At 36.9% G+C, this 14848-nt stretch overlaps 1 protein-coding gene across 3 annotated transcripts in view; it reads left to right on the top strand.

The window, feature by feature from the left end:
* Positions 1 to 14848, top strand: part of PMS1 (PMS1 homolog 1, mismatch repair system component) — a 111928-nt gene that overhangs the window by 18369 nt on the left and 78711 nt on the right. For all 3 annotated transcript variants that reach the window (NM_001077981.2, XM_005202204.5, XM_059875035.1), the window contains 1 exon segment: positions 3821 to 3923. In NM_001077981.2, coding sequence (NP_001071449.1) covers positions 3821 to 3923 — 103 coding nt within the window.

Below are 14848 nucleotides of genomic sequence, written 5' to 3'. Positions count from 1 at the left end.
TCCATGGGATTTTCCAGGCAAGAGTACTGGAGTGGGGTGCCATTGCCTTCTCCGAGATGGAAGTTGGGATGCCCTTATTTGTGGTCCCACAGAGCTGTGGAAGAAGAGAGGGAAGCCTCTAGCTTCGTTCTGATGTTTCCTGCTCCCTGTGACACAGTGCAGGATGCCTCCTGTGTCCCTGAGAGCCATTGTGGTAAGCCTTTAATTAGAATAGGCACAGAATTTTTTAAGCAGTTGGTATATCATGTTTCGTAAATGCAACTTTCTCACTGATAATAAAACTGTGGAAAGGGGAAAAGCCAAGGCCAGGATCTCCCTGTTGCTAGTGTCCCACAGTGGAGTATTTGGGGGAAGTCATAACGTACAGCTGTAGGCAGACAGGCAGGCATACTCACACTGAGGAAGAAAAGACAGGTCAGTGATCCATGTGCGGTTCACATTTCAGCTGAATCATGAGGACCAATTATCTTACTTTTCAGATTTTGTTTTTGTGCCAAAGTAAAGTATTTGTCCAAAAGTCAGCAGAAGCAGAACAAAACCAAAAAACCTCCACAAAACTTTAGTTATCTTAAATGAAATTTTGTCAGGAGAGGATTTTTTTTTCTCATGAATTTAAAGATATATACTAAGCTTTTAATTTACTTACTTTCTGAAACATTGAGAAAAATAGTACTTATCTAAAGCTTAAATGCTTTTATGCAATTTTAACTTTGTAATAGTATTATAATTTGTTGAAATTCATTAACTAGATCAGAGAGTCAGTTTTTAACAATTGATAATTAATATAACCTCTAAGGACTTCTAAAACTTCTTTTAAAGTAAACTCATTTTAAAATTCTTTAAAATAAATTTATTTTTTCTCTTGAGAACACCACTGGAGTCATTCACTGCCACAATTCCTCAATGACTCGAGTCAGAAGCACCAGTAATAATTTGTAATATTAAAGATGCTTCTGATGGTGGAGTTATTACCAATTCAAATGTGCTAGCTGCTGCACAGCTAACAGCAGCTAACACATTCTGAACCTGTGCCTGGTCCAAAAAAAGGTTTCCTGTCCAGGACACAGGATCATATGATGAAATGAACTCTTGAAATACAATTCCTTCTTCTGAGGAACACACTGTGTTTTATGAATTTGTGAAACTGTGTGTGTGTGTTATCCTTCACTGTCTTTTGCAGGGAATTACAAAGGATTTCCTATCTAAATAAATTTCCATAGTACCATAAACAATTCAGTTTTTAAAATTTTAACACTGGAAGACGACATTATGTTCTTTTTTTTTTTTTCTTTTTTTAAACTTCTTTAACATAAATGTTGCATTATGACCACTAAGGTTCTATTTTGCTTTTTAGCACTTCTGTTTATTCATCTAGGCTGGAGTTTGTTTACTATTCCCTAATGGTTTAAGGCTAAATCTGTAAAATGCTTTGAAGTAGTTAAAGCAAAAACCCGTGTAACCTTATAAAGTATTAGCATCATCTTCATCTTATCATCACCCTTCTCCTAAGATGATAGTGTAATCATTTATTCAGGACCATCTAGCAAGCCACTGGCAGAGTTAGCACTAGAACTCAGAGTTCCAGGGCTGCCTTTACTCAGTGACACCAGCTTACGTCAAGTGGCTAGCTCTTTGGAGAATAGAAATAGAATTCAGTTGACCTTGGCATTTTGCAGCAGTGTTTGGTTAAATGTAGAATTATTTTAAGAGGGACAATCATAAAGTGATTAAATTAGAAATAGGAAAGAAAATCTCTAGGAATTTCTGTACTCTTTGTTTTTAACAAACTTTACTAGAGGGAATCTGGAGAAGGCAATGGCACCCCACTCTTGCCTGGAAAATCCCATGGACGGAGGGCCTTGCGGGCTGTAGTCCATGGGGTCGCTAAGAGTTGGACACGACTGAGGGACTTCACTTCACTAGAGGGAATCACAATTAGACACTATAGAGTTGGGATGCAGCTGGGAAGATTGAGATTGGTTATCAGGAAAACTTTTTTAAAATACAACTTTTGAACCATGAAGTGTATTATTGGAAATAGAAGAATCACTGGTGAGTATACAGAGGCTCACAACTTTGTTTCAGGCACAACTTTTTTTTGGTAGCAAGATTGTTGTTGTTTATTTTATTTATCTGTTTTTAATTTTTGACTGCACTGGGTCTTCCTGGCTGTGAACAGGCTTTCTCTAGTCGTGACGAGTGGGTGCTCCTCTCTTACTGCAGTGCTCAGTTTTCTCATCGTGGTGGCTTCCGTTGTCGCAGAGCACCAGCTCTGGGGTGCATGGGCTTCAGTAGCTGCAGCTCACGGGCTTGAGAGCTCAGGCTCATAGTTGTGCTTCACGGTCTTAGTTGCCCCACAGCATGTGGAATCTTCCTGGACCAGGGATCAAACCCTGTATCCCCTGCATTGGCAGGTGAATTCGTAACCACTTGACCCCCAGGGAAGTCCTCGGGTACAACTTTTGCGGGGGTGGGGGAACATTTATGACAGAAATAGCAGCCTGCAGCAATGAGCCTCTAATAATGATTTTATGGACATCACCCTTGGAGAAAATCTAACAGACTCTGCTAGTATGCTAGTACTGTGAGCTAGAGAAGCCATATATTTATATGCCATATAAATATATATTGATATTGAAGATATATAAAAATATATTTATATGCCATGTATATATATATATATATATATATATATACATACACACATATATATTTGTGGTGACTGGTGTTGCCTTCGTGGTACCCACATGTTCCACAGAGCCATCTGGCCTACCATAAATCAGGGCATGGTTAGGACTTGGTGACAGAATCATCACATGTAGACCCAACTGGACCTAGATGAATTCCAGTAGTGGTGCTGAATCTTTGTGGCTTCTTTCTAAATTATATAGATGTATTTTAAGATAGTCAGCTCTGCTTAGTCCAAGGATGACTGAGAAAGATTGCTCCCAATTTTGGGTGGTCATTGCTCACTCAAAATGTGAGAAGGCTTTTTTGAAACCACCCTGCTTTTTTGCCAGCATTCCCACTCACCAACTATGGTGTTTTCTCATAATGGAATGTTTTACCATTGTTACAGCATGTGTTCTTCTAGTAATCTCACAAAAGTTGGTAAGTAGAAAGCTGAGGGTGAGGATGGCTCAGAAGAGTTCAGACATTCTTAAATTTATATTTCTATGACTGTAATATCTTAGGAAATATTTTCATGCTGAATGGAATCCTTTTTTATATGTTTTAATTCTAGTTTTTTAAATAATAAAATGTTTCCATTTAAACAGTGAGTTTAAAGTTTGGGTTTAAGAAATATTGCTGATAAATCAACATATATGTTTGATTAATTGATTTTTATTCTTTTGAACCATTAACTTGAAATACAGAAGTGCAATTTTATACTCAACATAAAGGAAGGAGTGAATGGTCACTTTACAAAAGAATTTTTCACTTTGCCAGCAACTTTGTGGGAATTGTCCGTTGAAAAGCAAGCTTCCCTAATGCAATTGAAGTATTTGATTTTACAGATGTTAAGTCATTTAATACATACAGTACAAATAGCCATTCAAGTTTATTGATGTGTGTGTATGTTTTAAGGTAATATATTTGGAATAAAAATCAGTAATTTGCAACATGAAAAATGTAAGCTAGCCTATTGTTTATTAGTGTATCACTATGGAATATTTCAAAGAGAAGTGGTTGTAAGAACTTACTAAGTCAAACTTTTTTCAGTTGAGAGAATATACATTTATTATTTTAAACCTCATTTTATAATGAGCCCACTGCAGTATATAAAATCATAATTTTATTTGAGTTTTTCTTATTCTAGGTTTCAATTACAACAAAGACAGCTGCTGATAACTTTAGTACCCAGTATGTTTTAGATGGTGGTGGTCACATAATTTCTCAAAAACCTTCACATCTTGGTCAAGGTAAGACAGAAGCTTTGTAGCATTCTTTGCTTTTCTTTCTTATTTTTTTAAAAAAATTGTTTTCTCTTTAAATTCAAAGGTATTGCTTTGTGTTTGATTCTCATAAAGTCTGGTTAACTTCTAATTGAACATTTAGCCTTATTCTAGCTGCTGACTTTTTTAAATACATAGAGTTCTCAAGAGGAACTGTGTGAAAGACTTTGAGCAACAACATGAATTGGTTATTCTATAAAAATTGTCAGAGCAGTTGTTTTACTTGGTCATTAGTGTCTTCTTTATATGAAGGATAATATATTTTTTGAAATGACTAAAATATTATTGATTTACTAATCCATGGCAGTAAACATTATTGATTTAGTAATGTATGGCAGTTAACCATACTAAGCAAGATATTATTAAATAAATAATTAAAAAATTTTTTTTTTATGGGAAACTTCAAATATATGTACAAAAGGAATAAGTACCCATCTCTCGGTTTCAGTAATTATCAACTTATTGCTAATGTTTCACATATTATTTGAAGCAAATAAATACATTATACTTGCTATTTGTAGTTTAGTTCTTTAGTATTTTATACACTTACACAGTGTTAGTACATTTTAATTGACATCTTTTTAAGTCCCTCCCCTAAAGAATCCACCTGCCAGTGGAGAAAACATGATTCAATCCCTGGTTCGAAAAGTTCCCCTGGAGGAGGAAATGGCAGCCCACTCCACTATTCTTGCCTGGAAATCCCATGGACAGAGGAGCCTGGCGGGCTACAGGCCATGGGTTTGCAAAAGAGTAAGACATGACTTAGGGACTGAACAGCTACCTATTTACATCTAGAGAAAAATATCTCTTCAGGTGTGAGTTTCACATATCTACTTTAATCTTTTGCTATTAAATTCTGGTAATGGGATGTATAAAGTTGAGAGAATATTAAAGATACAGCCTGTTTAGAGTCATTCCCAAAAGAATTATGAGATCTGGAAAAGGACTTGCGTTGTTGAGTATTTTGTTAGTTGTCCTTCTGATTTGTGTTGTAAATTCATTTTTAAGTTTTTGGTCCCTCATTGTAATTTATCAAAGCACGGTATTTTTTTCTGTGGTTTCTTCCCTCCAATTTTAATGTTAAATTATTGGATGTATTTTTTCAAATGATTTCTTTCTTCATTGAAATTTATTTTCTTGTATCATAATACTGATACCAAATTTTCTCATTCTTTCTCTTATTTTATAAATCTTTATTTATACTTTTGATCATTAAAAATTAATATTTTTTCATCTACATAAAGGAAAGAGTTAATATGAACCCTTAAGAAAACACACTTTTCCCCCTCATTTATTTGGTAAATAAAAATGAGCTCAAGTCTAATAGCAGTTTAATTTGATGTATTATATTGTGCATGCTTTAATTAAAAGTAATAGATTGTGATTCTTTTCTTTTTTATGTGCTGAAAATAAAGACAAAGACAAGGCATTTTTTAATATGGTCCCTATCCAGAAATGCTCTTACCCCAGTTCTTAGGAGTTCAAGTTAAACCACTAGGAGATATTTGAGTGGCTATCCTGTGGAGGACTTTGAAGTAATCTAGTCACCTTATAAAACTTAAATGTATTTATTTTTATCTTAGTAGTAGCCAGTCTAATCTGGATGGCCAGTGCCTCTGCATCACTCATACTTCTCATGCTTTTCTATATTCATTTCCATGGGAACTATGAAATAACAGTCCTTAAATATGGAATCCTTCTGATCTTTGCCCATTTGCTGATTCATTTTTTTTCTTGGTGACCTAAGCCTTCTGTACTTCTAGTGAGACCATGTAGGCATATTAAGAAATTTCTCCAGTCAGTAAGTGAACCGTATTTTCTTAGCATATTCCTTTTATCTTAAGAAACTACTTACTTAGAAGGTCAGTGGTTGTGTCAGTAGTTAGTGTCTTTCATAACTCACTTCCCCCCACCAATTGCCTAGATAAACAACACAAAATCAAACCCCTAGTTTGTTGTTGCTCCAGGTAAGCGTATTATAGAAACCCACAAGCACTTTCGAAAGCCCTTCACACTTATATTGCCTTAGTGCTGATAGTTTCTGAGTGATTAAATCACAGACTCACATTTCACCACCAGCTGTCATTCAGCTTCCATTTAAATATTTTCTGTGTAAGATAAAACTACAGTACAACCATCCTAATTAATACCTGTGCATTTAGGGTTCTTGCAGATTAATTTCTTCTGTGGTGTGAATGTCCTTGCTTAGCAGTTACTCCTCATATCATCTGATAGAATGGTGATACCTGTAGATAACCTAACTGTAGATGGAGGGACAGCTCATAGCAACATCTTTCTTAGGCATTTTAAAATTCATTACCCCTTTAAAACATATTTTTAAATGTTTCAGAATTGTTTACTAGAGGTCCCAGTTCTGATTTTTCCAGATATAGGTATTTATTTTATGGATTAATTTAATCATTTAAAATAATTTGTGTGTTTAATGGAATATCATTTTAAATTGCCCTTACCTTCTGTTCACTTCTGTTTTAAGACATTTAAAAAATTAACAAGAAATGTAAAAATAAGTTTCTAGCTTTTAAATTATTTTACCAAGAACTCTGACTAAATGACTTGTTTTGATATCTTTTTTCTGTCATCAATTCTATTTCCTTTACCCTAGATAATCAGCATTAAGCTTTCTAAATTGATTTACCATCCTAGACAAATTGTTTTAACACCTCTTAGTAATTCTGCCTTAGGAATTTCTCAGATATCAAAATTAGTATATTTAAAGTACTCTGATCAGGGTATATCTTTTCCCTACCCCTTTTTTAGAGTAGAGCATCATGTTCTTTGTAAATGCTTGGTATGTGTGATTGTGTATGTATTGAAAAAATTTTTTTTTCTTCTTGAGAATAGAACTTTATTCATTGAATAAGAAAGCATTGATATATTCAAGCAACCATACCTCTTTACATTAGGAATATAAATAGCTGCCTTATGGCATAACATAGGGTCATGTAAAAATATAACAGGGAGCATATTACAGGACTGCAGTTTAATTCTGGTGTTTATAGAATGTGCTAAAGTTAGAGAGCTGAGCAGTTCTCTTGTAAAATATGATAGTATACTAGGGCCTCCTCCCTATTGGCCAATATTGCTTGGTATTTTTTTAAGGATATACATTTCATTTGGAATCAGCAAAGTTTTCCATCATTAAGTTTTGTTCAAATATATGTGTATAATTCTTGGCTTATTGGTAACTCTCAATTTGTTGAGAGAAAATGTTTTTAGCTGGTGAAGCAATAAACCATCAGTTAATGTACGGATTAGGTACAGTGTGGTCTTCAATGCATAACATATATTTAAAAGCCAACATACATCTTTTTCATTTCATAAATATATATTTGCTCTGATTTCTGCCTACCTTCCTTACCACTGTCTGTCCACAGCTACGGTATACGTCATTATATTTGTACAGGCTAATGGAGACCACAGGTGAGTGAACAGAATTCACAGACTAGTGAAGAATACAGATGAGTAAAGAGGTAATGACAGCTATCTAGAGGACGGAAAGCAAATTTTTCAGAAAACATAATATTTCAGTTTGAAGATGGTAAGAAAAGGAGGGAATATAACTTTTCAATAAGAGAAGAATGGATGTAGAAATTGTCAGGAGACGACTGCTCTCTGTGTAATGACAGGGGGAAGCACATGATTTAAAAAGTTGTATTTTTTAAAATTCACTGGAAAGCTGTGTCACAAAGAAGTTAAATGAACCAAGTTCAAGATGCACCTTTGTGCCTTCCTAGACACACTTAGGCACAAAGAGACTGGTGGCTGCTTGTGTCCCTGAGAGCATTAACTGAGCCTGGAGGTGTAGGCAGGCAATGGAGCAAGCCTGCTATATGGGATTGTTCATGGCCCTAAGAGAAACCAGCTGAACTTTATTAGTTGCATACGAGCTGACATGACAGATTGGAGGATAGGATTGATCCTCAAATACTGGTTCACCTGAGAAGCCAAATCTTATCAGGACTCTTGCTGAGTAAGCAGTGATGAAGAAAGTTAGGACTGAGCTAGAGAGAGGAGAAGGCAATGGCACCCCACTCCAGTACTCTTGCCTGGAAAATCCCATGGATGGAGGAGCCTGGTAGGCTGCAGTCCATGGGGTCGCTAAGAGTCAGACATGTCTGATCGACTTCACTTTCACTTTTCACTTTTCATGCATTGGAGAAGGAAATGGCAACCCACTCCAGTGTTCTTGCCTGGAGAATCCCAGGGACCGGGGAGCCTGGTGGGCTGCCGTCTGTGGGGTCACACAGAGTTGGACACGACTGAAGTGACTTAGCAGCAAAGAGAGAAGTATCTTAAAGTCTTACAGTGTTTAAATCCCAAAGCCTTGCCATAGGAAGACACCTGATTCCATCTTCAAGACATTTGAAACCAGAAGTGAACTGGAACTAAAGGGCTACTCAGCTCCAACCCAAATGAACTCCTTTTGTATTAAAGAGAGCTACTCTTCACTCTAGCTGTTTGACAGAGAAAATGAATTTACCTTCACTGGGGAAAATATCTATTTCAGTATCTATTGTTCCTTTATGCATCATGTCTCGTAAAAATAAAAATATTGAGAGACTTGAAAAAAGGAAAATGGATTCATAGTTAAGAGAAAAAGTAGTTGATATAAACAAACTTGCATATGTTTGAATTAGGAAACAAGAACTTTCATGTTAAAGGATTTAGAGAAAAAGATAGTCAAAATTGATAAGACGGTGGAAAATTTGAGCAGAGAAATAGAATTCTGAGGAAGAACCTAATGAAAATTCTAGAACTTAAAAAGACATTTCTCCAGAGAAGACATACAGATGGCTAACAAACACATGAAAAGATGCTCAACATCACTCATTATCAGAGAAATGCAAATCAAAACCACTATGAGGTACCATTTCACGCCAGTCAGAATGGCTGCGATCCAAAAGTCTACAAGCAATAAATGCTGCAGAGGACGTGGAGAAAAGGGAACCCTCTTACACTGTTGGTGGGAATGCAAACTAGTACAGCCACTGTGGAGAACAGTGTGGAGATTCCTTAAAAAACTGGAAAGAGAACTGCCTTATGATCCAGCAATCCCACTGCTGGGCATACACACTGAGGAAACCAGAAGGGAAAGAGACACATGTACCCCAATGTTCATTGCAGCACTGTTTATAATAGCCAGGACATGGAAGCAACCTAGATGTCCATCAGCAGATGAATGGATAAGAAAGCTGTGGTACATATACACAATGGAGTATTACTCAGCCATTAAAAAGAATACATTTGAATCAGTTCTAATGAGGTGGATGAAACTGGAGCCTATTATACAGAGTGAAGTAAGCCAGAAAGAAAAACACCAATACAGTATACTAACGCATATATATGGAATTTAGAAAGATGGTAACAATAACCCTGTATACGAGACAGCAAAAGAGACACTGATGTATAGAACAGTCTTTTGGACTCTGTGGGAGAGGGTGGGATGATTTGGGAGAATGGCATTGAAATACATATAATATCATATATGGAACGAGACGCCAGTCCAGGTTCGGTGCACGATACTGGATGCTTGGGGCTAGTGCACTGGGACGACCCAGAGGGATGGTATGGGGAGGGAGGAGGGAGGAGGGTTCAGGATGGGAAACACATGTATACCTGTGGCGGATTCATTTCGATATTTGGCAAAACCAATACAATATTGTAAAGTTTAAAAATAAAATAAAATTAAAAAAATAAAAATAATACAATAAGTAAAGCTGAAAAACCAATAAGGTAGATTAAACTGGTGTACTGAGAATGACATAGCAGAGTTCTGTGAGAATGTTTGGAGACAGTGGATGCAGGAGATGAAGTTAGAAAATGGTAGCTTGGATATTAGGTTATGTTATGTTACGGTGAGGAGTTTTTACCCCTTCTTGTAACCAGTGTTGGGCCACTGAAACTTTTTAGGTAGAGGATGGATATCATGCCATTTACAAAATAAACCAGCAGGACATTATAACTCCTACCATAATTTATGTCTTACTGTAAGAGATGTTATCTTGAACTAAGGTTTGAGGAGAAGGAAAGGACATGACATAAATTTGAGAGATCTTTTGGGCATAGAATGGCTAGGCCTAGGTGACTTAGGCAATATTGGTAGTAAGAGATGGGGGAAAGACTCAGTTCAATATAGAGTACCTGTTTCTGGAAACTGTTTGATGTCAATGTTATATGAGAACGGGAGGATAAATGTAGTATCAGACTCCAGGAGAAAGATCTAGGCATGGTGATTTGAAGTATCTTTGTAGTAATTTTGTATCCAGGTAATAATTTTGAATAAGTACCTATATATAAGTTGAGTATTGTAGGTCTCAGACATGTATATCTTATTTATAAGATGCACATTTTGACATCTCAGAAAACAGGTTGTGGCTTATAATTAATGGCCTCCCTAATTACTTTGTCAACAAAGGTCCTTCTAGTCAAGGCTATGGTTTTTCCAGTAGTCATATATGGATGTGACAGTTGGACTATAAAGAAAGCTGAGCACCAAAGAATTGATGTTTTTGAACTGTGGTGTTGGAGAAGACTCTTGAGAGTCCCTTGGACTTCGAGGAGATCCAACCAGTCCATCCTAAAGGAGATCAGTCCTGAGTGTTCATTGGAAGGACTGATGCTGAAGCTGAAACTCCAGTACTTTGGCTACCTGATGAGAAGAGCTGACTCATTTGAAAAGACCCTGATGCTGGGGAAGATTGACGGCAGGAGAAGGGGACGACAGAGGATGAGATGGTTGGATGGCATCACCAACTTGATGGAAATGAGTCTGGGTGAACTCCGGGAGTTGGTAACGGACAGGGAGCCCTGGCATGCTGTGGTTCATGGGGTCGCAAAGAGTTGGACACGACTGAGCAACTGAACTGAACTGAACTGAATCCCTTTTGGATAAGCAGTTGTGTGTATTGTTTGTAATTTGTGTATTGATAGCAGGGATAAACAACAATTTTACATTTTCCTCCAAAGCAAGTGTTTTATGAGACCTAAAAAGGGAAAATAGCCACAAGTGAAAAAGCTGTGTTAAATAGAAAGGGATTGCCATCACAGGCCCAGCATTGAAATTCAATACACCCGAGGAAATTGCCTTATCTGTCAGGCTCTTTAAAAGAAATTTCAGAGCAATGAAAGGCTGGTGTGACTAGTTCTGTTGCCTGGGATGGTTATTTGGGCATCGTAGCATAGTTTAATTGGCATATTGTTTTTTTATTTTTTAGAGGGTCATAAAAGTGTATTTCTTACAGCTTTGCTGAAAGGAATTATTGGCATATGAGTGGCATTTAAAGCTGTGGGAGTGGAGGAAGTATCTAGGGAGAACGCAGAGTGAGATGAGGAGGCATAAGAGGTCTCAGAATACGGTGTGAGGCGAATTTTGGTGTGAGTGTGTGACCTCTCTTTAGCAATGGAGACAGAGTGCCTACCTTTTCTGATTGCTGGGTGCGTGCACGCCTTATTCTCCGTCAGCTTTACCTAGGAATTTAGCAGTGGTATTTTTACTTCCCTAAGGCAGGGAATAGCAGCACCACAGTGTTACTAGTGAGGAGTGCTGTGGTGTTCCAAGGACTTCTGTTCTGTGTGTGAAAGTGACTTGGATTTAGGCCAAGAAAATACCCTGGAGGGAGGCCAGAAAAGAAAACCCCACTTTAAAGTGTTTGTACAGTCATCCCTCAGTATTCACAGAGGATTGGTTACAGGGCACCTTACAGATACCAAAATTGTCAGATGCTCAAGTCTCTTATGTAAAATGGTGTAGTCGTTGGCATATAACCTACACGCATCCTCCCATACATTTTAAATCATCTCTAAATTATTTATAATACCTAATACAGTGTAAAAGCTATGTAAATAGTTGCCATTGGTTGCAGCAAATTCAAGTTTCGCTTTTTGGAACTTTATGAAATTTTTTTCCCAACTATTTCGGCTCAGTAGTTGGTTGAATCTACAGATGTGGAACCCACTGATAAGGGAGACTGACTGTGATATGCTAATGATGCACCTGATCAAGAGAAAAGCAGAAGAACATCAAGTGTGAGCCAAGTAGAAATATGGATTTTCTTTGGTCCTATTCCACAAAGATCTTTTTCTCTTAACCTTGTTTTTTTATTATTATTTTTTCTTTTAGTAAATTCCCTTTCAAAAACTATAAAAATACCATGTGTAATTCTTTTAACTGCAGAAACAATTTAAACAAATACAAAGTTTATTCTTACTACCTTGTTTATTTTCTTTCTTCAGTGCATTCATTCATTCATGCATTCTTTTGTTGTTCATTCAAAATTTTTAAATAAATTTTGTTTATTTATTTAGCAATTCAGTGTTTGACTTGCTAGAGAAATAATGGCAAACGTGGCAGACCCTAACCCTAACTTGTTCTCATGCTACTTGCATTCTAAAAGAAGAGGCAGACACATGTTTTTTCAAATATTGATAATCTCTAGGAAGAGAGAAAACATGATTGAACTTTGGGAGCAGCAACCTTTGATAGGGCATTTAGGAGTGGATTCTCTAAGGGGTGTTACTTAGATTGAGATCTGAAGCTTGATAGAGGAGTTACAATGCAAAGGGTAGGGGAAAGAACACATGTCCACAAGCCTTGAGGTGGAAAGAAGTCTGATGTGCTGAAGTAATGGAAGGAAGGACATTTGGAGGAAAGGAGATAGCCATGCTGCTAAGTTGTTTCAGTCGAGTCCGACTCCGTGCGACCCCATAGACGGCAGGCCGCCCCGTCCCTGGGATTCTCCAGGCAAGAACACTGGAGTAGGTTGCCATTTCCTTCTCCAATGCGTGAAAAGTGAAAAGTGAAAAGTGAAAAGTGAAAGTGAAGTCGCTCAGTTGCGACCCCATGGACTGCAGCCCACCAGGCTCCTCCATCCATGGGATTCTCCAGGCAAGAGCACTGGAGTGGGGTGCCATTGCCTTCCATAGTGAAAGTTAAATAAGATCATGTAAGCTTTTATCTTTTTTATTCCTAACCCTTTTCTCCAGTTTTTACCCAGTATCATTAAGAGTTTTTTCTTTTAAAACATTGAGTTCCAAGCTATAGTTCGGATTTCCCCTATGTTGTATCACTTACATTTTAAGAATGTTTATTAGTGTTTATTTAACAGTTATATTTCAAATGCCAACCACATTGCCATCTTCTGTCTGATGATTTTTTGCTCATAAAGTTTTTTTCTTCTCTTATCATGTAATTCTTTGGTTTTTATGTAATTGCCATTTGGTTAGTGTTTATCCTCCACTGTTTTCATCAAATACACTTGGGTAATATACTTTCAGATCTCTGCAGGTACAGAACAGTCTATGTTTTGCCCATTATGTATATCATATTTATCTTGAGTGGGTATACATTTCTTATTTACCCCTCAGTAGTTTGAGATTGTCTGTCTTCTAGTATTATAGATAGCAAACTTAATGTTATTCTTTCCTAATAAAGAACTTGTTCTTTCTGAAGTTTTTGTAAAGTTTTTCATTCTCCTTAAAATTTAGGACCTCCAGTGGAATGTGGTGTCTTTTAGATTTTTTAAATTCCTATTCGTAATGGTTTTAAGCTCTTGAAATCTGCACTCAAACCTTTAACTCAAGAAAAATTTCTTCTATTTATTTAAATACATCTGCATTTGTTTCTTTTCCTTTTCCTGGAATTCCTGATTTTAAGCTAGGCTTTCTAAGTCTTATATTTCCTTCATGATTGCCATTTGTGTTTTTGCCATTTGTTATGAGAAGTAGATCGGAGAAGGCAATGGCACCCCACTGCAGTACTCTTGGCTGGAAAATCCATGGACGGAGGAGGCTGTTAGGCTGCAATCCATGGGGTTGCTAAGAGTCGGACACGACTGAGCGACTTCACTTTCACTTTTCACTTTCTTGCATTGGAGAAGGAAATGGCAACCCACTCGAGTGTTCTTGCCTGGAGAATCCCAGGGACGGGGAGCCTGGTGGGCTGCCGTCTATGGGGTCGCACAGAGTCGGACACGACTGAAGTGACTTAGCATAGCATAGCATGAGAAGTAGGTCACAGTAGGTCAGTTGCTGCACCTTTGCAGCAACTTTCAGGTGTTTTGATTCTGATTCACAGTAAGAAGTACATTTTACATAGCAACCTAGTTTATACAAATCCAATCAAAACAAAAAATATACTTATTATGGGTGATGTACTTTGTTATCATTTAGTCTATTTGTATTTTAGTATTTTTTTATTTTTAATGCTAGTTGCTGTATACTGAATCACTGATTGTCAGCCAATGATGGTCCCCCCCCCGCCCCCCCAGGAACATATGACAGTGTCTGGAGGCATTTTTGATAGTCACACTGGGTTGGCTGCTGGCTGCATCTAGTAGGTAGAGGCCGGGGATCCCGGTACACGTCTTGAAATGCACTGGACAGCCCCCACAATAAACGTCAGCAGTGCCAAGTTTGAGAAACCATCTACTACATTGACTCTTTGGCTTTTCAGTGCTCTGTATCTCAGCCCTACTGTACATTCATTAGAATGACAGGAGGAGATTGACTCATTAAATCTGGATTAGCTGGTGACTGGTCGTTGAAGTTGCCTAGTATTTGAAAAAATAGTAACTTAAGGTATATGGCCCTGAAAAAGCATCTAGTACTAATTTCATGGGTTTTTTCCCAACAAAAGCTAATTATTAACTTGATGTTTAACTGGTATGATTTTTATACCTTTATTCGAGTTTTTCCTTTTTTTATTGAAATATTGTTGATTTATAATAGTTTCAGATGTACAGTGTAGTGATTAAATGATTTTATAGATTATACTTCATTTAAAGTTATTATAAAAAATACTGATTACATTCCCAGTGCTGTACAATATATTCTTGTAGTTTATTTCTTTTATACAAAGCAGCTTGTAACTCTTA

The sequence above is a fragment of the Bos taurus genome, chromosome 2 (assembly GCF_002263795.3).
Source record: "Bos taurus isolate L1 Dominette 01449 registration number 42190680 breed Hereford chromosome 2, ARS-UCD2.0, whole genome shotgun sequence".
In the NCBI taxonomy this organism is placed as follows: Eukaryota; Metazoa; Chordata; class Mammalia; order Artiodactyla; family Bovidae; genus Bos; species Bos taurus.
This window is presented reverse-complemented; position numbering and strand designations above follow the sequence as displayed.